Raw genomic sequence first — 25,741 nt, 5'->3', positions numbered from 1 at the left:
TGCAATATGTAGCACTTTGTACTACATATTCCTAAGCTAAATATGGGGAGGCATAGGCCATGACTGTGCAGTTACAGCAAAGGGGGGAAATATAATCTGCTCCTGAATTACAGACTATATTTACACCTATATGTAACTATCTGCAGACTACTGTTGGTAAACTCCTGCCAGCTTTAGTGCCTCTTCTGGTGGAAAAAACTGAAATAATTTATAGACAGTCTTCCTCAGAGGAGGACCCAAACTCAGTAACTACCTCATGCACTAACAGATGGTTTACAAACCTCTGTGGTCCTGTAATACGGATCTAGCAGCAGTTTGGCCAGCGCCACTATCTGGGGGGTTCGGTCCCAGCCATCTGAGCAGTGCACCAAGACTGGTCGCTGGTCTCGGTCCACGGCATGAACTACGAGTAGCGCAGATTTCAGAAGCACAGATAAGTGCTGCAGCCATTTGGTACTTTCCAGAGCTGATAACCAACTAGAGGAAAACAAGGGAAGACAGTTTTTGCTCTTTTAAAATACTTTCAGGTTTGGATCTTTGAATTTATCAAGTCAAAGCTCCTGTTTTAATATGCTGTGAATGTCATTGTTGAGTATTTTTCATTTCCATCTCGTTAACACTTTCCCAGACTTGTAAGAAACGAAGCCATGCAGTCCACTTGAGGAACAGCCAGTCTCTGGTATGTGCTTTGCATAAGACTTGCAAGAAGCTTAAATAACATTTTCCCAGACAAGAGCATAACACATCACCAGCAATGGACAATGTAAGCACTACCAGGTAATCATTACTTTCAGCAGTGTCTGCTGTCTCCCTTCCTCTGAGCTGAGGATTCAGATTACCCAGCAGTGCCAGTACCGAAGGACTTAAGTACCAAAAGTACCTTGGGACTCTGCCATACACTCCTGACAACTCTGTGCTTCAGTGAAAGGATGGAACCTGAGATGCCTTTGAAATCTCCCATATCTCAACTATTCCCAGGCTTTACAAGGTGTGCTGTAGGTATCTTAAGAATCTCTACCCTATGAAGATCTACGTATCCAGTTTAGTAAGGGTGGCCATTCTGGATCTACTTTGAAACCATGAAAGACTCTTAGCAGCAAATTCAAAACAGGGAAGTGGTAGGGGAAACAGGACTGGTGCAACTGCAGTGTCCCAGTGAAGACCCAACCTCAGAAGCTCCTGAGATAATGGGCCACTAGAAGCTAGTTATCCCACAGCATTGGAGGGCTATGAAATAGGTCTCCTGAAATGACACTATAAATGCGTGAAGTACATGGGACACCACTAGAATTTTCTGAAGGACAGCCAAGCTGTAAAGATTAAAGAACCAGGAACAGCAGGTAAGCCTAAGTGCTAGCACTTAGAAGCCCACCTGAAAGTAGTAACATTCTAGTATCAATACTCAAGGCTACATTTATAATCTCAGATCTCATTTTCTACATTCACTTCAATAATAAACCAATGACTTCCTTTAGCTCAAATTCCATGGAAATGAAAAAGATATAGCTTAGCATTATTACACAGGAAAGTCACCAAGCAGAAAAAACCACTGAATTTGAGTTTACAAATCAGCAGCAAAAGAACGCAATTGCAGAAACGTGTAAACAAAGGCAAAACACACCAAACACCCACTTACTTTCCTGGATCTGGCATTTGTGTGCAGAGCAAACGCAGCGACTGAAAGCTCTTCCGGATAGAATGAATGTTTGCCATCCCCATGAACACTACTTCACAGTTTGGATAATATTCTGCAGGGAAATACCAAGAAAGAGCAAAGAAACTAAAAACTACTCTAAGTTTAATTTCTAAAAGAAGCTTTTTCATAAAAACAAACCACTGTTGCTGTGCACAGATGAAATAATCTGTTTACGAATATTCTGTAAGAAGAAACCAGTACTTAAGAGTTCAGTAGGTATTCCAGACATTACAACACAGCATAGCAAAACAGGAAAGAGTTAGCAAAGTGTTTGTGTATTTATTTTCAATGTTTCACTTCACATTACAAAAAGCAGAGTACAAACCTATGGCCATAGTGATATTGCTGTGCTTGAGGTTATAGAATGTTGTTAAAAAGACTGAGAAACATCGTAAGAGACTGTAAAGCATAAACAATATTTAACATAATTTATGGATGTTCTTAAATTTGGTAAACTAATGTATATTTTTATATAAGTTATCTATTCCTTTTCCTAACCACTCAAAAAGGCTGAAAGGTTACTTCATTCACAGCTTTATTCTGAGTTTTTCTCTTACAGGAACAAGAATCACACATGTGAGAAATACTCAAAGCTCAGGAAAACAGAAGATAGACAGAATCACTGAGCCTGCCTTCAGATGTTGCTATAGGACGTACTCAAGCAACTCTGCTCTATCAGGGAATCAGTATCTGTATAGACGGGGTCCGCTAGTCAAAGGGAGCACCTAAGAAGATGCAGAAAGATACTCATTCAACAGTCTTTCCTAGATTTAGTTTTCTTCTGTCCTGATGCTTCTCTCAGCACAAAAATGGTGACGATAGCTAAAATAACCTTTTCTACAAAAGAAGAAAAAATTAATCAGGATTCAGAATGGGATTCTGAGTGCTTGCACAAGAAAACACTCTTTTAAGAGACTACTGCGTGTTTTATATCATTTGATTTCTTAACTGTTTAAAAGCCCAACAAATTCTGGCCCAAACCAGAACATTGTGTTAGTGATGGACTGTGTGACTGGACAGAAGCGACTGACAGTATCAGACAACTTAAGCATTTTTTTGTCTTTTTACTGAATTATGTTATATATAAAATAACGCACAACATAAATGAAGTATTTTTATACAGAGAGAATGATGCAAACTTGGCAATACCTGGAGAAAACTTGTCAGCAAAAAGGAAGCACTTAACGCAGGTCAAATTTATGAAGGTGACAAGCTGTTTGGAAATTTTTTACGAAGAATTCAAGCAGCAATATATAGGAAGAAAATTAAACTTCCTGTATACTCTGCTTTTCTGTTTTGAAATTTTGCTCTCTGATGAGGAGTTTAGCAGTTTTGAGGTGTTAAAAGGAAAATGGTGGCTACATATCAAAGTGCAGCTATTGCAATAAAGACCAAAACAAGACTATATGGTCAAAATAGCTTTTGTTATCTTATCTATAGTTTTTCTCTCTGGTATTTTTTTCTAGACTCTCCACCCATGGAATTTTAACAGGCTCCATTCATATCCAATAGTGACCATAAAATAGTATCTTGTTTAGAATACCAACAATCTACAAGTGCCAAAGAACACAAAAAGTGATAATTGCAAATGTATTACACACGCAAGATGAATCAGGATTTCAGTTGCTTTGGGTTATGATATAGATGCCAAAAAATGTCTCAGCTTTAGAAAAATTGCAGAAAAGTTGTATTCTGCACAACCATTCTAGAATATTATTAGCCTCTATAGTTAGTGGATTTTTACAAGTTTGTTCAGGGTTATTTTTAGACATTAGCACACTGGACACCCTTGTCTCTTTCTAGTTTATATATTTGACTCAGCAGGGGAAAACTAATCAGCATATTCCACACAGTTCAACATTTACTGAACACTGTTACCAGCTGGTTTTATGCTCTGAGAAACAGACTTAATTAACAGCTAAACCTGTCCTTTTGAAGGGCTGTGTGACAGCTGCAATGATCCAGAACTTTCATATAGATGAATAGTACTTGCATCCACGCAGTCTGTTAAATATGCAGTACTGAAGTATATCAGTGTAATTATATTTGAGCAAATCCTTTTGATTAACTTAATAGGAAGCTGAGAAGAAACTGCTTACCTGGGCACTCACAGCCTCCACCTTTGGCTCTGTTCGCCACAGCAGCTGCGTAAGATCGTGCGTCTAAGATCAAAAGCTTCTGAGGCTGTATTGCCAAACTCTCTGCTCCTGAAGCATTAGAGATTGAGGAATCTGGGGAAAAGGATATGCCACTGATGAGTAACTAACAGGATGCTTCTGACACTGTTTACAATGATTCACTCAAGTGCCACGATGCATATGCATTGCACATACAGAAACTGGAGAATGCCTGATTAAATACAAAGGATTGAATCTGTTACAATACATATAAGATATGACGCTTTTATATAAAGCTCTGCCCTTTACAGAAAAGGAACAGTGACAAACTTACCAAATTCCACATCAGAGAGGTCCCCTCCATTGGAGAAATCTCTGGAACAATTCCCATTCATTAATTTGTTACTGTTGGACCTCGAATCTGAGGCACAGGCTTTGGCTACAGACTGGACAAGGTGTTCATCATCCGCATTCCTCCAGCCCCACCAACTGACCTCGGGCTGTCCACAGCGGGAAATAACTGCTCCATTGCTCTGGTGCCTGAAAAAGAAAAGAATAAAAAGAACAGTGGTGCATAACTTGAAGAATCAGGATGAAAAACACAGAGGGCATGACAAATTAAATGGTGCACTCCAGTAGTTTAATTCCTGTCAGGGATCTCTCTATCATTCAGCAGTTATCCTCAACCTGTGATTCAGTGGCAATGTATTCCACGTGCTTCCCTTCAAAATGCTGACTGTGACCACAGAGTCACTGAAAGGTGAAAGTCAAAGCTGAGGTCACTAAGAGGAGAAAAAAAAAAAAAAGCATTTTCTTGCTCAATATTATTGCCTGTTGGCCAGTGAAAGCTGGGGAGCATTCTGGAACAGCTGATGAGACACTAAAGAGGTATTCAACACCTGCTGGATAGTCAGGTCTACTGCTGTAATACCAGAGTAAATTGGAAGGTTCAATTTAACTCATGCTAATTTTAAAGCCAGAAGACAGGAGTAAAACCACAGATTCACTTTTTGATGAGATTATTTAAATCAAAACATACCAATAATTAAATCTGAAAAATGTTACAATTTTGGTAGGAAACACTGGCAGAATTTGGCATGCCTTTTGTATCATGATGTCTAAGGGTAACCCAAAACCTTACTCTTATAGATCGATGGTATCCATTTCTAGGCATCAACCGTGAATCACAGGAGGCAGTCCTTGAACACTGTAGAACCATACCTAGAAGCCAGTGTATTTTAGGCATTGTTTCACCAGCTGAAAGGAGAGCCTTTTGCATCTCAGGACGCTAAACATCTGCAGTTTTACTCATTCTGAAGTTTGGTATTAGCATCTGTTGGAAAGGGGTGGCTCTGCCATTCCCTTTTCAGCTTCTCCTGTATTTGTGGGTCTTCTCCATCCTCTTCCTGACCCTCTTTGGGTAGTGTTTCATCTGCTGCCTCTCAAACACCTGTCATGTCTAGCAGAAGAGCACCAAGGAGCTGAAGAACAACGGTAGCTCTCACATCTAAGCACCAGTGTGGTGCCAGGCTAGTAAATAACAAAGTCCACAAGCAAGTAGATTTTGCTACAGACACCTAAGTAGCACTGAAAAAGGAAACACTGTTCATTAACAGAATATTTTTCTTCTAAAATGCAATATAAATTGCAAGCACTCTATATACAGATGAAACTTCAGAGGACTGGCAAATGGAGTAGAGAGATAAGTTTATCAATAAAAAAAAAATATATGTCGGGGAGATAACTGACGAATGACCCAACTTGAACGTAGCTATCTTCTTCTGGGGAGTGACATTAAAAAAATAATCAGATTTATTTTTTTTTTAATTGTCTGAAGAGTTAGTAGTTATTTTCTTAAATTTGACCTAACTTCTTGTACTACACATAAAGGACAGATTTGAAATAATTAAAATGTAACCAACCATTGCAAACATACTCTGAAAAAGATTTTTAAACTCTCCTCTATAATCTCTTACAAAAAAAGAGTACTGAAACATATTATCACTGTAATTTCCCTTATTGCCTCCATGCTGGCACATCCCACTGCTGCCACAGAAATGTAATTTCCCCTTCACTGAAGTGTTTACATCTGGCATTAACAACATTCGCCTTGACCTTCCCTAGCAGTACCCTGAATTCAGAGGGCCTCAGCCACAGCAGGAAAGGAAGCCCAGCTGCTGGTATGAAATGCTGCAGGTGGAGTGGCCAAAGCAGGCAACACAGCAAGTCAACAACACCGAGGAATGGGACACCTAGAAATGTTTACTCCCTGCCTCATGTCCCTTCTGAAATATCTTACCGCTTATCCACACACTGCTGTTCTCTACTGAAACGGCCTGCAGATAAACATCCCTTTAAGCAAAGGTGCCTCTAGGCAACGCTGTTCTTGCTCAGGAGTCCCACCAGAACCCCGTATTTATAAAGCATGCACGTGCCAATTACAGTTCCTATATGTTACGACACAGCAAAAGATTTTAGAGTCTTCCTGCAAACAAACTGGCTGTCTCAGCTTCATGTCAACCAAGAGTTAATTCCCTCTAATGAGGCAACTGCACAGAATGGTGAGGGTTAGCTGAATCTTTATGCAAATTTAACACAGTCAACTTGGACAGCCCTGAGCAGGAAGAAAGCCCACCCAAACCTATAAATCTTTAACTTTTTTCCTTTTACCACTAATAAATATTTATGGCGGAGTAACAAGCTGGTTTAGAATTTGTTGTCAGAGCTGTCAAGCCCCCATCAGGTGCTGAGCAGCACCACCTCTGCAGTGTCACTGCAGGGCACAGCAGCAGGCGGCAGCGGCTGCCTCATGCTACTCATGCAAAAGCAACACTTACATCGGGTTAAGGCTCCTCGTTGCAAAAACTTAGTTACAAAACGCGTTGTGATACAGTACTTTAAGGATTTTTCATAGCTTTTCTGTAATTGTTTCATATAAAATTCCTTCACTGAGAGGAAGCAACTGACAGCCTGCATTAACTGAACCAAAGGAAAAGGAATCCGAACGCCTCAGCACTTACACCAGGTGCCAACCGCCTGCATGGCAAGGAAAATGTATTTCTGCTGAAATGAATAGCCTTCTAGAAACACCTCTATTGATATCAAATTAGTTCAGCAAAAAATACGTGCCAGTCACTGAAAGGCCACTTAGTTCCCCACTATGCTTGCACACATAACAAAAGAAAATAAAACATTATTATACATGTAAGAAATCTATTTTGAACACTCAGATAAGCTCATTTATTTTTCCATATATTCTCCAAGATTTCATTACTACCTGCCTGTGGAATCATTTTCATAGGTTCATAAACAGTTATATTTTAATCTCCAGGTTCTTGCCTCCCATTTATACTACAATAAAGATTAGGCCAAAAGTTGAGTTCATTGATAGCTGTGAAGCCCTAACACTCCTAAGCCTGCATAAATATGCAATGTTCAGATGTACTAGCAGAAATCAGCAAACAATTCTATTTACGGTAATGTTGGAGGTCTGAGGAATCACACTCATTCCAACCAGGCTGGCTATGGGAACAAAAAATAGCAAATAGTTTAAGTGTGATTCCAAGGTCCCTAGAGATAGAGCTGGGGATAAGATGGTGTCACTTAGATCTCAGTAACCAAAAAATATTAAAAAAATTAAAGCAAACCCTCCACTGCAAATTTCCTAACACTCTAGAGACAAAGCAACATGCAGCCTCCCTACAGAAACTAAATAGTAAATAACCATTAGATAACTACAAAGCCCTTTATAAAGCATTGTATAACTATGATGTATGGTACACCTCTGCACATGCTTAATCTTCCTTGTGTTCAAGCAACCTTTTGAGTACAACAATAAATCCACCAAGCCCTTGTAAGTACAAAGACAGGGAGGACTAATGAAGGTTTGAATAGCTCCCTCCATAGCATTACTTAACTACTAGTACTTGCAACTGAAAAAATACATTGCTGCAATTCACAAATATAATTCAGCAAGTATGGTACATGGCCATTTTCTGTTTACCTTTGCTTCCTGTGCTGGCAGAAATGCTGCCTGCATGGGTAATCACCTGCAACACAGCTAATTTCCAGGTAGGTTCTCATGAGTTTAGGACGCTGTTTACACAATGCATGAAGTCCTCTCTATCTGCTTTCCACAAAATCCCAAAAGGCTTCTCCCTAACATTGATTTTTCCAGGACCAAAACAGGTAAACTACAAAAACCAGGTTACAGGCCAGATTTAGCTACATAAATATGTGCCTAGATTTTTAAAAACTATAAACGCAGAGAAAAACTGCAGAGAATGGGTGTGAGATTTTTCTAGAAATCTGATCATAAACTAGAAGCAACACTCCTGACAGCCCAATCTCAACTGAGTATTTCTGAAGCTTGCCTCTGAACTCAGCCCGTTCAGCTTTTCAGCCTCTGCATACTGTCATAGCTCTTGAATGCTTCACAAGAGCAGACAATGAGTTTTGTGTTGCCAAGTGTCTGTGCCTCTGGTCTCTCTCTGTCCCAGTGTTCAGTATCTGAGAAGTTATTGGACGAATTTTAAAAAAATCATTATTCCTTTTTTACCCCTGTGGTAAAGCAAAAAGAGCAGATTTTTTAAATGTGATCAATAATGAAACTAATAGTCCCAAAATCACCTTCAACAGATAAAAAATGCTGAATGAGCTGTTGTCCCTTACTCCTCCGAAAGTAAGAAAAAGGCTATTTTTATGGCAACATATATATAGAGAAAACTATCCATGGATTTCCAATCATACGGATCATCAACCACTAGCTGATGCGAGTTCTATTAGAGCGCAGAATGATGAACGGGATGTCTCGAAAAAATCTATTACTAAATGTCAAGATAATGAAAAAAAAGAAACCAAAAAAGAGAAAAACTTTTCTCCCACTGATTTTAAGATTACAAATGAAAAACTATGTGGTAATTTAGCATACATAGTCTCATCAGAACTGCAGAAAACTGAATGCCAGGGATTAAACAATTTTAGTCTATGAGGTCTCTGGAACATTTAAATCACTCTCCCACAAATCCCCCAGAAAGCAAGCTGTACCCAAGAATGCAAAGAAAGTGACTTCTTTCTCCTGTATAGTGATGAAAGAAGGAGGGATGCTTCCCTGTGTTAAGTGTGCTTGCAGGTGACGTGTCCCCCAATTATGTGACACCTCCATAAAAGGCACAAAGCGGCCTGAAATGCAATGTTCAAAGTTGAACAAAAAAGCATCTAAAATTACACTATTCTTTTATACATATATAAAAAATACATACTTATATATACTACCATAATAATAAAATACCTTAAGTCTTAAAAAATTAGCAGATGCTGGAAAGCATTTTTCCCCCCTCAGAGCTGAAAAGAGGATGGAGCAATTCCTTAACATTGAGAAAGAGACTATGCTAACCCCTTTATTATTTGGAAGAAAAAGGAGAAAAGATAGGAGGATTTAAAGATAAAGTCTGCTGCCACAAGCTAATTTGTTCTCCTTTCATAGAACAAGAATTCTTAAGCTAGGTAAATAATGTTTTGTGGCCCACTAACTCTTGTACACTTGCTCCTGTGACCCAAGGCGTATGAATTTGCCAGTTACTGTTCTCTAAATTTAGCTTGCCACTCAAAGAACAGCTTTTCCTTTCTGTCTGTTTAGAAGGAACGGGTGGCTAGGCAGTCTTAATGAAATTATCAGTATTCATTATCTTTTTAATCCCTTTGTCATCTGATTTTTTAAAAGATATTTTAAACATTTATGGGAGGATAACTACACCAGGAAAGTGGCCACAGTATTAAATGACAGGTTCCAGAATATTTGAAAAAAAGACAGATGCTGAAATACATTTCTTACTAAAGAAGCTGCCAAAAACCAGCATCTCAGAAAAGCAATTTTGTTACAAAGAATTGCTGGACTCAATCTAAGGAAGAGACTGTCTGATTAAAACTATCTAAAATATGTAGACAGAGCTAACATGTACATTCTTTTGTAATTTGGGTTTTATACCTCCCTTAAATAATTTTGGTATTGGTCCTCGTTTATACTGCAGTCTGAGTATTAGCTAGATAAGAATTAGAGAAAAACCAAAGGAATACCTAGCCAAGATGCCATTTATCATTTCTTCAGCCATACTGATGTCTTCATGTTACATTATTTTCAATTCCATATTAAAAAATTAAAATCAATATTAACTGAGGTGACTGCCCTAGGAATGACTTGCAGGAGATGCAAATGCTGCGTGCTCTTACAAGATGTGTTTGGAATTAAAAGATACAAACCATTATTCCCACTCAGAGTGAATGTGTACTAAGTCTGCCTTACCTCATTTATGGCTTGACAAGGGCCAAAATATGCTGCTGTCTTACATATTCTTGGAGTTTTGAATAGGTATAAACCAATACATAGATAGGTAGCAAATGTGGAGACAAAGACCCCAAGCTATCAGGCTTAACAAGTCATACTTTGCTGTCAGTTAAATAAAGGTCTGAACGTTTTCTCATGTGAAGAGTCCCCCGTCATCCTTGTTTGATACCTAAACCCTTAGGGTGGATTGTGGGTTTGTGTTTTGTTCCAAGGTCCTGTTCGTTACACCACTTCTGGGATCCTTCTGGAGTGGAACAGCAGGACCTCACCCCAGATATAGTCCCAGGATAGATCAGCTTGGCTGGGTACCACTCCACCAGGCAGCACAGAGGGGACTGTGCCAGGTTTTGTTGCCTTTTCCCAGCCTAGTTCTCCAATGCTACCCTAGCAGGTCCTGGGCCTTCACAGCATCCCTCCACATCATGTTATATATGCAAAAACACAGCAAGATGCAAAGCCAGACCTCTCTTCACTTTGAATAAATTATAAAAATATTTTTTTAAATACCTTTAACACTTCTGCTAAAGTCCGTTGGGCTCAGAGAGGGGACATCTGGGGCCCAGAGGAGCCTGAACACCTTTCATTACAAGCCAAGATTCCCAGTTACAACTTATTTCAGCTTTTATTTGCTATAACACCTCATTTACAGGCTGCGGAAAGCTGTTCCACCTGCAAGAGCCTCACCTGTACACAACAGCAGGGATACGCTTCCAGGACCGAAAGCTTGCCACACTCTCTAGCTCTTTATCCGTGATCCAGGCAGGAACTATGATTTCCTGGGGGTAACTACCACAGAGCCTGTGAGAAAAGTGGTGCAAAGGATTGAAAATAAGCAATACAAAGCAGTTACATACCTCCCAGACAACACACACAAATAAGCAGTATAAGCAACCTGACAGCTATTCATCTCAGCAAACTACCATTTTGTTAATTCCTGTTTCATTGCATGTTAATAAACTCCTCCTTCGCATATACAAAACATTGAGGAGCATAAATGCATTTCAGAATTAGAAGGTTCAAGCTAGTGTTTTCCCAGGAAATTCACATGCAAGCGATTTTTAACTGCAGCTGCTGAAATAAACTGGACCACAGAAAAGAAATCCCACGTCTCCCCATCCTAAAGAATTAGCCACTCGATTTCCGGGTGACAGAACACAGAGGCAGAGCCACCCTGGGCTACTAGATTCAAGACAGAAAACTTGTGTAAGTGTGGAAAAAGTACACTGGCTAATCAACCCTTGCTGAAGGCAGGAATCTGAGTGCACTGGCTTATGTTTGACTGGCTAACTGGAACTTTCTTCTACTAGATGCACCTCCTACTCCACAATTTAACTAGTGAAGCCATGACTGCCAACGAGAACAGTGCAAGCAGTCAGTAGTGACTGCAATATATTGCTGAATCAAACTAGTTCATCCCCAGTCCATCCCCTTAAAGAGATGCATTTACTGCACAAGAAGGACAGACATGAAGACATGTCAAAGACCATTCTATTCAGGAACATGTATCAATCATCTTGAAAAAATGCTCTTTTCTCAAGTGCTGGCCCCAGGAAGGAAAGGAGTAGTTTATGTCACTCTGCTTCCATATGACATAGAAAGTTTTTTTGCCTTTTTCATTATTAAATATGTAAGGAATAGCTATTTTTTCTTCCCTAGATTTTTAGGGACCAAGACAGATATTCTTCTTGCAGTGAGACCAACTAACAGCTGCAAGTCATTATCCTGCAAAGACAGAGCAATGAAACATGTTTCATCAAAATGTTACTGCTGGTTTTGCTCTGAATTGGATTAGGGATCAGTCAGTACACTCTGTCCTACCAACCATGAATGGAGGACCACCTTTCTCTGCTCCAGCAGCTAGAGAATACTTGTCTACGCTTTCAGGACCACCGAAAGACTTTTCTCTTATTTTCAGGATCTACAAGCTTAACTCTTCCAAACCAACTTTTTTTTTTTTAATATAAGTCTTGGTCGTAACTTCGAGAATAAGACACAATAAAAAAAAATGTTTTTTCAAAGTTCAATCAAACTCTGTTCTCTGCTCACTGAAGGCTTCCCTTTCCTCCATTAGAATGCTTATTCCCTAAAAAGTCCTCCGGCAAGCACATCAAAATCTGGTATTTCTAAACCTATAAAAATTGTAGCAGCTAATAATATATTAAATATTTAAATGCACCTTTTTTCTATAAAACAACAAAAAAAATCATAATTCTAATTGTCCCTTATTAGGATCTGTAGAACTTGGAAAAAGTTCCAGTAATCTGCTATAACAAAATCGGTGTTTTGAGATGCCACTTGGCTATAAATCAGCAGCCCACATAACTTACTTGTACTTCTCATTAATGTTGGAAATCCTCCAGGCATTGTTCATATCAAAACCCATCCGCTCCACTTCATTTTTAAACCTTGAAGTTACATGTTCTCCTGGGTATCAAAAGCAGAGAGAAAAAATAAATGCAAAATAAGAAGATTCCTATCTTTCAAAATAGTTAAGAAAAAAACACTACTGCACTCATACTTACTAAAAACTGGAAAGAGAAAGGAACAGTCTAAAAACACCATCTACATTTCACAACCCTATTTTGAAAATCTGTATCAGGAGAACCACAGCTTGTACTGATGGCTCTCTCTGGTCAGCTCTCCAGAAATGTTGAAGTCCATCAAGAACTTTTTCTCTGAAATGACCAGCTTCTGTAAATTCATATAAGAAACAATAACACTGCAGATCGGAACCAAGCACATCAGCAAAAGCAATTTAGATCCGTCAGCAGTCTTAGTGGGAAAATGCTAGTAGTTTTTCTTTTCCGAAGTTCAGAATAATATTGTATCAATGAGAAGAACATAAAGCTCTGGTCTGACTGATACGTGAAGGGGCAATACATGGAACATGGTCTGAAACTTGGACAATGTGCTGGTTTTGGCTGGGGTAGAGTTCATTTTCTTCACAGTAGCTAGTATGGGGCTGTGTTTTGGATTGATGCTGGGAACAGTGTTGATAATACAGGGATGTCTTCCTTACTGCTGAGCAGGGCTTACACAGAGTCAAGAGCAGCAAGGTGAGGTGTTCCGCACTCCGCCCCACCAGTGAGTCCGCTGGGGGTGCACAAGAAGCTGTGGGGGGACACAGCCGGGACAGCTGACACCAACCGATCCAAGGAATATTCCATACCATATGATGACATGCTCAGCATACAAAGCTGGGGTTAAAGCACATTTAGCATGCAATTTCAGCCACAGGTTTCCTGTATAACTGTAGGCAAGCCCTGTAATTTAACCTGCATCTCAGCTTTCCATCTGTAAATTGGACATTATTGCTCCATGAGTCATGCGGAGATACGAAGATAAAATGCATAAATGGTTGTTTGACAAATATCACTCAAGATCCTCACAAATTCCTGCATTAATATATTAAAGGAACTGGAATGAACTCCATTTGTTTCCTAGACAGTTTTTTTTTTAAAGTATCAAAATGCAACTGAAAAAATATACAATGGCAATAAAGAATTCTGATAGACAGAAAGACAGAAAGTCTAGAGAATAGAAGGTACTCAATCAACATGAAGACAATAACGTACAAAATTTCCAGGTTCACAGAGCTAAGAAATGTGATAAATTTTATGAGCATGTGAACAACACTAGACAAAATGATTCTGAAAGTCTGTCCATTGCTTGTCTCTTTAAATTACTGTATCATTAAATCATGAGGCAGAGCATCACCCAACAGGGGAAAACAAAATCTGTTGAAAAATTAATGCTTTAAGTATTGTATCTTTCCAGTAGATATATCAGAAAATCTTTAGTCTTTCAATACCCGAGATATATGTAGATACTTATTTATCTCAAAGATGTAAATGTACATGTCTGAAACAATTTTTTACGTGACATTAACAGAATAATTAGAGATAAATATAGAGAAAGAGGTAAATTAAGAATAAAGATAGCAGCCTAACTACGAGATTTAATTAACTGTGAAAGAAAAGCTATAATGTTATTCATTCCTATAGGTCAGATCATACACTGGAAATGATACTTTGCAGATCTAGACATGCTTTACAATATGGACAATGTGCAAGAGATCTGCATAATGAGATTATTTTTCATATGCTTTTTGAAAGGTAAAATGTCAGAATGACACTGTGTGCAAATGGGTATTATTCACTCTTCAAGGTACATGGTGGTAAAATCTATGGACCTGACTGACCTTCATCACTTATTCCCTTTATATCATGTCACTGGTACAACAGTACCATAAAAGAGAAATAGTTCTGCCTCCTGTTGTATGCATTTTCTGCAGAAGGCTAGTCTCAGTATAACACAGGCACTGTAGTTCTGCTCTACCTTCCCTATTGCCAGATCAATTAGACTGGTGCTTGCCAACAATTTCCCACTTCTCACGTGAACTCTGCATGAGCTTGAATTTATTATCTTCTAGCCACCTACTCGAATAGATCAGCTGCTTGAGTTCCTGTTTTACAAAAGCTGCATGGCTCCATAGAGATGGCAGCTCTGTGAGGAGCTCTTTGATCCTCTGTCAAGTGCAGAGGTGAAACCAAGACATACATTCCAGACAGACGACAACCTCTGTCATGTTCCTCCTTAGCAGTGACTTTAAAAAAAAAACCAAACAACCACCAAAAACCTTTTATTGGAACAGCAGCATGCTCTTGCAGCACTGAGGATGGGCTTCGTTATCAGCTGCTTTGAGGAATGGTCATTAAAACTTGTGATACATCGAGAATACTGGAAATATACCAAATCATCAATGCTGCATACTGCTAGTGTGTTTTAAAAGAAACATAAAACTATATGAAAATGAAATATTCTGTTTGATTTCTCCCTCTTAATTTTTCAGCTACTGTGCAAGTTGTGAAGTCATAGATTTTCCTTAGAGAAATGAAACACTAGCCTTAACATTTTGTCTGTTCCTCCTGAAATGCTGGTATTTTAAGAGGCATTTTGAGCCAAGATGGTAATATTTTAGAAGCATCCCAATCAACTCTCCAAACCAGAGAAAAAGCTAGCTATACGTTTTTGTGGACTTGTGCCTTCTGACTATAAAAGTTGATCTTGTGAGCCACAGTTCTTATAGATTGATAACAATTTACTTTTTTTTTGCCCAGAAGTTGATACTTAAATAAATTTTGAAGCAATTTAGTATTTTTGTCCATATCTACCAAATATTGGGCTCCCTGGGTGTAAAAAAATAAGTTACAATGTCTTGGGATTAACTTCTTCAATTACATTCCCATAGATTTATTTCAACTATAAGTCAGCTCTTAGAGAATATCCACCTCCAGAAATAAGCAAGCTACAGGGAAGAAAAAGTTACTAAGTTAAAGAAAATGATTTAATAGACTCACCTACAAGAAAAAAAAATTGATTGCTAAAAGTTAATAAGAAGGTAAATGCTGCTTCCTATCCTAACCCAGTGTTAGGTTGAAGCCCGCCTGTTTTAATGAGGAGAAGGACTACAAGGAGACTTAGCAAGCCATCTCCACATCTGCTATCTTCAAGTTCCTGAATTTAATTAGGAGGGAAAAAGACCTGAGTTTAAATTCTGCTCTGAGGATTTTTTTTTGCCTTTTCTTCAGTACCTGCTGACATGAAGCATGTAAAGCGCACGAACAGGAACCAGAACCAAGGAGCACCTCCTCCCACTTGTGTACTACCTGTTAACTGCTCTTCCTCAGGCACCAAAGAGATTATAGTCTTTGCTCAGCCCCAGAGCAGCTTCAGTAATAAGGATAGAATCACACTAGCATTCCTCAACCTGATAATTGGGACACCTTTCTCAGATATGTGAACTGCAAGCAAAGAGAGCCTCAGATTGGAGAGGGCCTGGAACTCAGATTTCCTTATATTCAAACAAGTGCTGCAAGCACCAGCATCCCAATTTTAGCTTTTCTTTACTTGTGGACTTCTAAAACTGTCCAGCAAGGATGGTATTTCACTAAAATAGGTTGCTGTCTTGCAGCTGTGAATGAACCTCAGGAGCAGCTCACAGACTTCCTTCTCCTTCACCTCCTGCTCCTCAACATACACGTTGAAGACCACTGCTCTAGGCACTTACAAAAAATGTGGGCACAATCAGTATAAAATGTTTTGGATTGAAAGTTGCTGCCATGGTGAACAAAACGTTATCAGTATTACACACTACTAACTAAATCAAATCCACTGCAATAATTTCCTCAGGATATTCAGGTACTGCTTTGCATATTGATCCCAAAGTAGCTATAGTAGGAGCTAACCTCTCCTTTGTTCCAACAGAACAAAACTCAGACTGTTCGGCAGACATGCAAGCCATTAAAGGACACCTCACTGTAAGTGAAGGTATACTATACCTACATAATTACCACATACTGTATAGTCACCAGCTAGTGAAGAACTGCAAGAACCTACGTACAAAAAAAAGTCCATACCGGAATTTTCCAGGTTCAGTTTACAACAGCACAGGCTGAATTTAACTTTTTTTGAAAGTTCTGGATTTCAGCAAACAGGCAGTTACTAGTCAATGCATTTGTGATGATCCCCAAAGTATTGCCACATACCTGGCCGACACAAATCCCCATGCTGTTCCTTTTCACTAGCATATACCTCCATACACCAAGCGTGATAGGCAAATGAGAAAAGGTCTTCTATCTTTGAAGGAGGGCGGATGGCATTGTTCAGTCGCTTAAGCCAATCTTGACACTGCTCAAAAGTAGAAAACTGACACCTGTCCCAGAAACAAACATTTATCTATTAATTTTCAGAAGATTCCAGACTGTAAGATCTGACAGGCTGACTATGAAAACACCTGTGAAAGCAAAAAGTAAGAACAAACATCTTATTGATAACTTAGTTCTGCTTCTATGTACATTCTAATGGATAGTAAAAATGAAACCTTTGGATATTAGTAAAGAAATACACACTTCGGAAGTCAAAATAAACTGTAAGCAGGAAAGCGGCGTTCTGTGATTGTGAATAAACCAGCAGTATGCCCTACTGGCCATGAATGAGGGAGACATTTATGCATATGTTTACTATAAAACCTAGGACAATATCACTGAGTTCAGTCTGCAACTTCCGCACAAAGACAGGAATGTGTTACAGCAACTTGCTGACTAGCAGTCTCAGATAGAAACTCACAAAACCATCACATACATTATAATCTATGCATCATACTCCCATAAACAAGAACACATTTTTCATCAGACATAGGAGAAATATCCATTTGATTAATATACTTAATTTGACAATAGTGTGGACAAACTCCAGTATCTGAAATCTTACATTATTCCCCTCACACGCTAAGATTCTCTTTCTGGCCTTGGTGGGAAGCACAAACAATGTTTTTGAAACTAAGCTTTGCCTAACATTACAGACTAATGACAACAACTAGTGAGAATATTCCCTGCACAGGAGAAACTAATCTTCAAAGCAGTATATTAAAATTACATTAGCTTGTCTTTTCAAAGAGGATTCGTAGACCCTTTAGAATAAAAAGGTGGAAATAAGATCAGTGATTTATTTTGCTCTGACAGATTTCTTCAAGATTTTATAGTTATAAAATATTCACCAAGTATTTACATTCAGCTCAGTCTATTCTACTGCATTAATGGTTAATGATAGCATCTGCATTCTCTAAGGGCAGCATTTATTACCCTTACCTGCAAATATCTAAAAGTCAGTCAGTGGAAGGAAAAAGACATGTCCAACTCATGAAACATGTCTAAATAGCTGCAAGGAACTGCAGCCTGGAGGTGTTTATTTCCCATCATCACTGACTATAAAGCAAGCCGAGACTACTAGCTTAGACTGGATAATTCTCTATTAGATATCCATTGTCAGACAAAATACATCTCACCCTAAAGACCCCATTTCCTTTCTAAATTCTTTTAAAGTTTACAAATAACAAAAACTACCTTCACTTGAGCCCTATTACTCAAAACACAAGCTACTTTGTTCATGGAAAAGAACATGAACGTGTTCCAGATCTGGTATCTCAGCCCCATACTTCATGATCTTCCAACGGCCAGTGCACCAAGTACTGATTCTTGGAGATGCAATTTTGAAGGGAAATTCATAAGGGCGGGCATAAATACAAATAATTTGTATTCATTCTACAATTGAAGAGAAATAACAAATTAATGTAGAGCGGAAGGGTGACTTTTTCAAATGTCAAGAGCTACAAGTTAAGAGGAAGTTAAATATTTAATTCAAATTAAGCTAAATATTACCTCTAAAGTAAAATCAGTCCTCATCAAAATACAGCATTTCAGGAAGCAGCTGGCCTGTTAAACATTCCAAGTGCTCAGATATGACTGGAGCTCATTTCATTATACAAAAGGTACTGCCAGCAAACATTTAATCAAAAAGAAATGTTCCTTTCTTGTTAATTAAAGTTTATAGATCAAAATTTATTTCTGCAGCAGCAAAGTAAGAAATAGCTGTAGCTCAGGCTCAGTAGCTCAAATACTCCTTGGGCAGACTCTGAAGTTTGCTGAAGGACAGACAAATAAATACTCCCTTCTACATGATGCTATCTACTTCACTGGGTTACAGAGTAGGTTGCAGACCTGGCTTTACCTTATTCCCTCACTTTCTTTTCCAATAGGCTACTATGTCTTAAGGATACCAACTGTACCCTCACAGCTGTTAAAAATGCAGGGTGGCTGATGCTATCCAGACTGAAGGTTTCACGTAGAACTGAACAACCCCATACCATAACCTTCAAAACCCCAAATCTTGATTAAACACTTTTCCAAGAAGCATGTATTTCAGTGGTTTTATCTAGTTCTGTACCTTATAACTAATTGAAGCAATACACTATAACTGATTGTAAGGCAAGGAAAATGCAGTGAGACTAAAATTAATTTCAGAATAAAATCAAGATCAGCCACTTAGGGTCAGACCAAGATTTGCTGCTATACTGTATCACAGCAAGCAAAAATGCAGACCCTCTCGCTCCCATCCTCTTTACCAAAATGCCCAGCTATCATATGCAAAATCAGACAAAAGAAAATCTTTTGAAGAAAAGCAAGTCCAGTAAGAAAAAACATCTGCTTAAAATGTCACAGCTGTCCACAGCATGTGGAAAGCAAAGTTACCCCCCCACACTCAACATTCACCCTATTCCTACCTTATAACCTTGCAGTCTTTGCAAGTCAAATGAAGTTGAAATATATCACGGCACTCCACACTTTCTATAAGCTGCAATGGAACCTGCAATTAAAAAGATTATATAATTTTATTTCAAACAGCACTAACACTGTAATTTCTTTGCATATCTCACAAGAATTTATTACAGGACCACGTGGAATCTGAAAAGAGAGAGAAAACCAAAGAAAACTAAGTATAACTACTTCAACGGCTCTGAAGTATGGTACCATGTATCAGTAGTTTCAGCTCCATTGCTGTATAGTCCAAAAACCTTGAGGGCTCACATGAAAACAGCTGAGAAGACTGCAGCACTGGTGACAAAAGTGAAGGCAGGAAAAGCAGCAGGAACCCACAAGCTCCTCTTTCATGGAAGCATCTTTCTCTCTTATAGGTCCAAATTCAGGGATCTTGGGAATACAATTTTAGCTGTTGGTGTCAAAAATGAACTGTGAAGTAAGATTCCCCTAACAAACTGCTGCAGTCTAGATGCTCATTACATGGAAATATCCCGTATTTCCTCTTCAGGGAAAAACCATTTGGCCTGTTTAGATCAACACTCATGATCAAAGCAGCCATATTTAGAGTAATAATGCTGAATCATTCATTATTAAAGGTGTAGCTATATGCACTTATGTTTTATGGCACATGTAATTAGCAGAAGCTTGATCAGGCAAAACATGTTAAGTACATGCAAGTACCTTTAAAGATAAGAAGAAACCACAAGATTAAAATATTAGTTTTCATTAATATTTTTGGACCTTTACCTGAGACAGACAAATGTACATTACTGTCTTAAATGAATAAAAGTTAGTATTCAACTATCTCATATGTAAATGTCTAAATTCCAGGCACAGAGAATTTAGCTAATACTGATAATAAACACGAAGTATAAAACTGTCTGAATTGTTTATGAGATTATATTGAACATTACACAAGGCAACAAAACCTCTGCCATCGAGATCCTTCAATACAAAGGCTATCAGTGAAACGTTCAAATACTCTGTTATCGTTTTTGCCATCAGAGGAGTATGATCCAGCAGTTTAAGTTCTGGCTTGGGGTTTTCAAGATGTGGCTGTAACACCCTGCTCTGCCAGTGCCTTTCCATATGACTCTGAACAAGCCATTGAAGGTCACCTCCAATCAAGGATCCAGGGGTGAGAAATCAAGACAGCTTCTAGTCACGCACCACAAAGCTTAAAAAGTACCTCATTTCAGTGAAATGAAAAAAGGAAATAGAACTAAAAACAGTAGGCAAGGGAAAGAGATGTCCCAGAAACACGAACCACAAGAAAACTTACTCTGAGCATGAAGATGCCTAGCGAAAGCTAATGGTAAATGCTGTGCCCCAGGAGTGATCAAAACTCTCATGTCTTTTGGGAAGGCAGGCATACAGCCCACAGCTGCACCTCATGTCTCGCTGCCAACTCAAGAGTCAGAGTCCAGAGTCCTCTTCTAAATGCAAAAGTTCAAATAATAGCCCAGAGTTCATACTCCCCAAAATACAACAGGCAGGTATTGCCTTATTACTCACCCTTTATCCTTGCCCTTGCCAGACCACAACCAAGAAGCAGTGCTGGACTCTTCTCAGCTGGAGAAAGTACTAACCTTCATCTCCCATGACCAGCAAGGCTGGTACAGGTAAGTTATTCTTTGTTCCTTTTGTTGTAACTGGGCCATTGAAGAACAAAAAATTCATGCACAAGGAGACTAGACGAGTTGGTGTCTGACTTGACAGCCCAGCAGTTTGGGTATTCAAATAAAGCTGGAACTTGAATTTTGGTCCATGCTTTCAGTTACTGTTTTAAGATGTGTGATAGTCTAATATAAATTATGTAACTAGCAACATGAAGGGGCACTTGAAATGAGGATTCCCTCCTGTGAGATAAGCCCCCCCCCCTTTATTTGCCATACTTAAGCTCAAACTGACTGCAGAGTCACCTGCAGAGAGTAAGTACAGTGAAGATGCTGATAGATACCAACATAACAGAGTATTTACAAGCATTACAGACAAGATCTGTAAGATCTGCTAAAGTTAATCTTTTTAACTGCTAATTTCTTCCACCCCTTCTCCTACTTGATTCTAGTCTGCAAGGTAGATAAATTGTTGTGATAATTTTGCCTAATAAATTTAAGGTACTGGAACAATCCTCAGACTGCACAATCTTCCATTCTTTCTTCCCCACTGGACAGCCTCCCATACACACTATACATTACTTAAACCTAGCACTGACTTACATGGCATCAACATGGAAAGTAAGGTACCCTTCCCCACCTGAGTAAAGACTCTAGAAGACTTGCTTTTTTAGTCAAATGCTGCTTTGTCTGTTAATTATTTCTTTTCAAGCCCTCTTTTATTGCATTTTTTCCCATGTCCATCTTCATTTAAGCAGTTCTTCACCTTGCTCCCTCCTCTTAGGAGTCTGGTTCTGGCTCCTCTTCCTCCTGTCTGCACTCCAATGACATACTAAGTATTCTTCTACTCCTGCATTATTTTTAATTTCCTTCTTTCAAAGTCAGTCTTTGTTCTACGACCTTTCAATTTGCCCTCTGCTCAACAGCTTCTTTTTTTTTTTTCTCTTGACAGTCTACATGCAGCTCACCATCTATTTCCTTAGAATCTGCCAGTTTTTTATTCAGGGCAACCTTCATATCAATCTTTTTAATTTTCTTTTCCGGTCATAAAAATCTGTCCTCTGATCCTCTTGTATTTTCAATCTCCTTCCTGTCCATTATTCTCCTCCCAGTAAAATTCTGTAAAATTATCTGCCTTCATTCCCCGTTCTTTCCCACTGATAACCTTCCATTTTCATTATGTTTTTCAGGTTGATGCATGTGGCAAGTCAGACGCCCAGTGCAGTTAGCTTACTCCTGAAAGAGCCATCAATTCTATGTGCAGGCACTTCACCATATAATAATAGCTATCGAAATAAAGCAGTGGAGAAGCAATCATTTTTGCTTTTAGAAGAAAAAACATGCATTGTTATCCAAGGCCAATCATAACGCATTATAGAGAGTACTAGAGCATTGTACTCTTGCAGTATCTGTCTCTTGACCATCTCCTTTAAAATTACCTCATTTTAAACAATAGCAACGTTCTACAACTCAAAACTTTTTCTTTTTGAAATTTTTTTCTTTTTAATTACTTTAATCACTGGAAATGTCTGTTATCTAACAGCAGTACAAGATATATTTAGATAAATATACCTTTGTGGTTAGAAAAAGCACAAGCTATATTTACACTGCTGAAACAACCCACTCCATGGCTCAATCCTTGACCACAACGCCAACTGGTATGCAGCTGACCATGGCCAGGCTGCTATAAGCCAGTCCCTTCATGAGTGACTATGCTATATACTCTACTCTGTATACACCATTTGGCCTGAGTCTCCCCAGGATACCATGTGGCACCCAGGGGCCATAAGCTGTAATTAGTACTTTCTTCTTGTTTTCCCAGTTCAAAGCCTGAAACAGTGTCAGGGCTATGTTACAGACTGGTTACTTTAAACAGCAGGAGGCCACGGCTACATGCTGTATGTCCTGAAGCATGGTATAATATGACATATGGAGGAACTGAGGATGCAAGGTTAGCTCAGAAGATCTTCCAGGACTCTCCCAGGTGGAGGGAGTCAAATCCCTCCAGGTGTGATCTTGTTCATATAACCTACAAGCAGTACCTGAAGCAAATTTGCTTTTAATTACAACTAATTACACTTAAGTTCTGTCTTGGAGGCAATCATTAAGTCCCCCCTCTGCTTTCACAACTGACATGCACAACTGCACTACATATGTAAGGAAGATACCAAACCAACCATTTTCCCATTAAAGGCCAAGCAAAGGAAAGCTCATACTAAAACTCAATCACCAAGACTGAACATTTCCCTCGTCTTGCCAGTATGACTTTTTCCACTGTGTCCAAAATCTACCATTTGAAAGAGGCTACATACAAGTTCATGGTTTCATAAACTACACTCAAATTTTAATTCTCCCATAAAGGCAATTAGGTTACAGGGAGAAAATGATTAGACAGAAACACTCACCAGCTGCAAAGTTTGAAATTTTCTTAAGTCAATCAATAGAGATCAGCCTGGGAACCAAACTTCCCATGTCCACTGAGAGATCACTGTTGAGTCTGTATTTTTATCCCATGGATAAATATAAGTCAACACTTTTGAATGTCATAATCCCTCCAATTTATGCACGGTCTACTGGATCTTTTGTTTTTGCATTTAGAACACCATATTCCTATTACTACGCTGATCTAGGAAATTATCCGTGGCAAAGATTTATGCATACAGCCATTTTCTGCAGCGTTGTAATCTGAGCATTATCAACTTCCAAATGTATTTCTTATCAAGCACAGGTGCAGCAAGTGATCTGGCAGCATTGTGCTACTTACTGAGGTTTCACAAGCATCATTTTGAGACACAGTCTATTGAATTGTAAACAAAAAGAGAACAGTGAGGTAAAAAACACCCCAAAGACAGGAATCCATTTTTAACTGGATTCCATTTCCTTCATTAAGTTGCCCTTACTAAGGGGCAAATAGTTGACATGCATACTGCTTTCTTTGGAGGACCATTTCTACCATGAGAATATCCTACCTACTTCAAGAGGAGATGCTTGCATGAACAGCTGCACATTCAGACACAGGTAATTCTTTTTACAAGTACTATAACAGACATTTGCTAAGAATGCTCTTTCTCACACAGAAGTACTTCTCCCTGCTGAGGTGACAAGGTTGTTAGTGTGGCTGGCCTTTGTCAGGATAGCAAGTCTTATGAAAATCATTACAAATAAAAAACCCACAACTCCTAACATTAGTGAACATTTATACATTTTTTAAAAGGTCCTCTTACAGATGGTTTCTGAACAGCTCTAGCAACACAAAAACAGTAGGAAAGAACCAAGATGAACACTATCAAAAAGTATTCAGTGAAAATTTAATTTAGAAAATCACCATCTGCTCAATAAAGTTGACCATCAATAACCAAAGTGATTATTACTGCAAAATTTAACAATTTAAGTATGACTCCTAATTATTGCAAGTATCTTTTATGCTTACAGGTATTCAAAATCCTGTCTGCCTTAGATGACAGTAGAGTACATACTAAGTTATTAGTGATGATCGTATATGGTTACAGAAGAATAATCTATATTCTGCTCGACCTCATACACTACCTAATTGAATCTTTCTGGTTAATGATGACATATGAAGCAGGACTAACAACCTTGGAGATATCAGATGAAGTGAGAGGGCAGAATACTGGATATAAAAGTTAGGGAAGCAAAATTAATATTATAATATTGACAAACTTTTACAGACTCTTTCCTGAACACAAACAAAGGATATTACTTAAGAAAACATCAATTTTTGTTACTGCTCGAAAATATTAAATTGAAAATTCTTGAAAATGAATATCCTCAATTATCCTAAGGACAGAGACGACAGTAAGTGCAGTACATGCATTAGTGGCTTCTCTAATAAAGTAACTCTCTAATTTCCTGGCATTCCTGAGGAGAAACTCTTGATTTCTAGGGCTATTCTTGTTTCTCATGTCTCAGCTCCTTGTTTTTAAATATTCAGTTCTTTGCTTTGTCAATTCTAGTTGCCAATTTCATACAACATTCAGAGTCTGAATTAAAAAAAAAATCTAGAAGTAATACAATATAGATTTATTGTAGCAGGTCCCTTGGCAGAATTCAGACCTAGAATTCACCACAAAACATCAAAGGACTCCTATAAAACACATGCCTCGTAACACATCTTCTCTCTGCTGCCAGCAGCATGTAGAGATGCACCTGGCTGGACTGCACTTGAGGCATCCCAGCACCTACCTGACCCTTGGCTACCATTCTGATGCATGGTGGCACCTACAGCTTAACTTTTAAGTCTCAAGTTATACTTCAGAATTGACTACAGAATAACAGAAGTGAAAAGTAAAGTTATGCTACCTCTGCATATGCACATACTTGTATCATCTCTTTTGTATGGTCAGCAGTGGAAGATAATTGCCCTTAAATTGCCAATTAAATTTTTGTCATCATAAATTTTTTTGCCATCATTTTGAGTAATTGCCATGTTCAGAAATAATACCCTTATTTGCTGAAAAACCCCACATCATCATGAATTTTAGTACTTTAATGCTGCACACACAGATGTTCACCAGCCTAGCAGACATGCCTATTCAGCCTACTACCTTGATAATTCATGAACTAAAGTAGTACTTACAGTGATTAATGATAACTATGACACAGGCATATTTCAAAGTCTGTAGATAAAATAGCTATATGATTAGAGACAACATAAACCAGTAAAGACTGTGTTTCAGTTAGTATTACACAGTTAATTCAGTTCTGGCACAAAACAATAAAAAAACAATTTAAATTTAATTAAATCAGGTGCACAGGAGATCTCGCTGATGTTCCAAACCACTGTATCACAT

The 25,741-nt window shown here is 38.5% G+C and overlaps 1 protein-coding gene across 18 annotated transcripts in view; it reads right to left on the bottom strand.

Annotated features, from left to right (window-relative positions):
- MTMR3 (myotubularin related protein 3) overlaps positions 1-25,741 on the bottom strand; it is an 83,755-nt gene that overhangs the window by 17,159 nt on the left and 40,855 nt on the right. For all 18 annotated transcript variants that reach the window (XR_012652380.1, XR_012652381.1, XM_075041899.1 and 15 more), the window contains 8 exons: positions 19,278-19,360; positions 16,705-16,871; positions 12,484-12,580; positions 10,841-10,954; positions 4,148-4,353; positions 3,796-3,927; positions 1,637-1,748; positions 282-477 (listed from right to left, as the gene is read on the bottom strand). Coding sequence is in view for 16 of the 18 variants with exons in the window: in XM_075041899.1 (XP_074898000.1) it covers positions 282-477; positions 1,637-1,748; positions 3,796-3,927; positions 4,148-4,353; positions 10,841-10,954; positions 12,484-12,580; positions 16,705-16,871; positions 19,278-19,360 (1,107 nt within the window). In the remaining 2 variants the exon portion in view is untranslated. The remainder of the gene's footprint in view (positions 1-281; positions 478-1,636; positions 1,749-3,795; positions 3,928-4,147; positions 4,354-10,840; positions 10,955-12,483; positions 12,581-16,704; positions 16,872-19,277; positions 19,361-25,741) is intronic.

The sequence above is a fragment of the Buteo buteo genome, chromosome 11, assembly GCF_964188355.1.
Source record: "Buteo buteo chromosome 11, bButBut1.hap1.1, whole genome shotgun sequence".
Lineage (NCBI taxonomy): Eukaryota > Metazoa > Chordata > Aves > Accipitriformes > Accipitridae > Buteo > Buteo buteo.
This window is presented reverse-complemented; position numbering and strand designations above follow the sequence as displayed.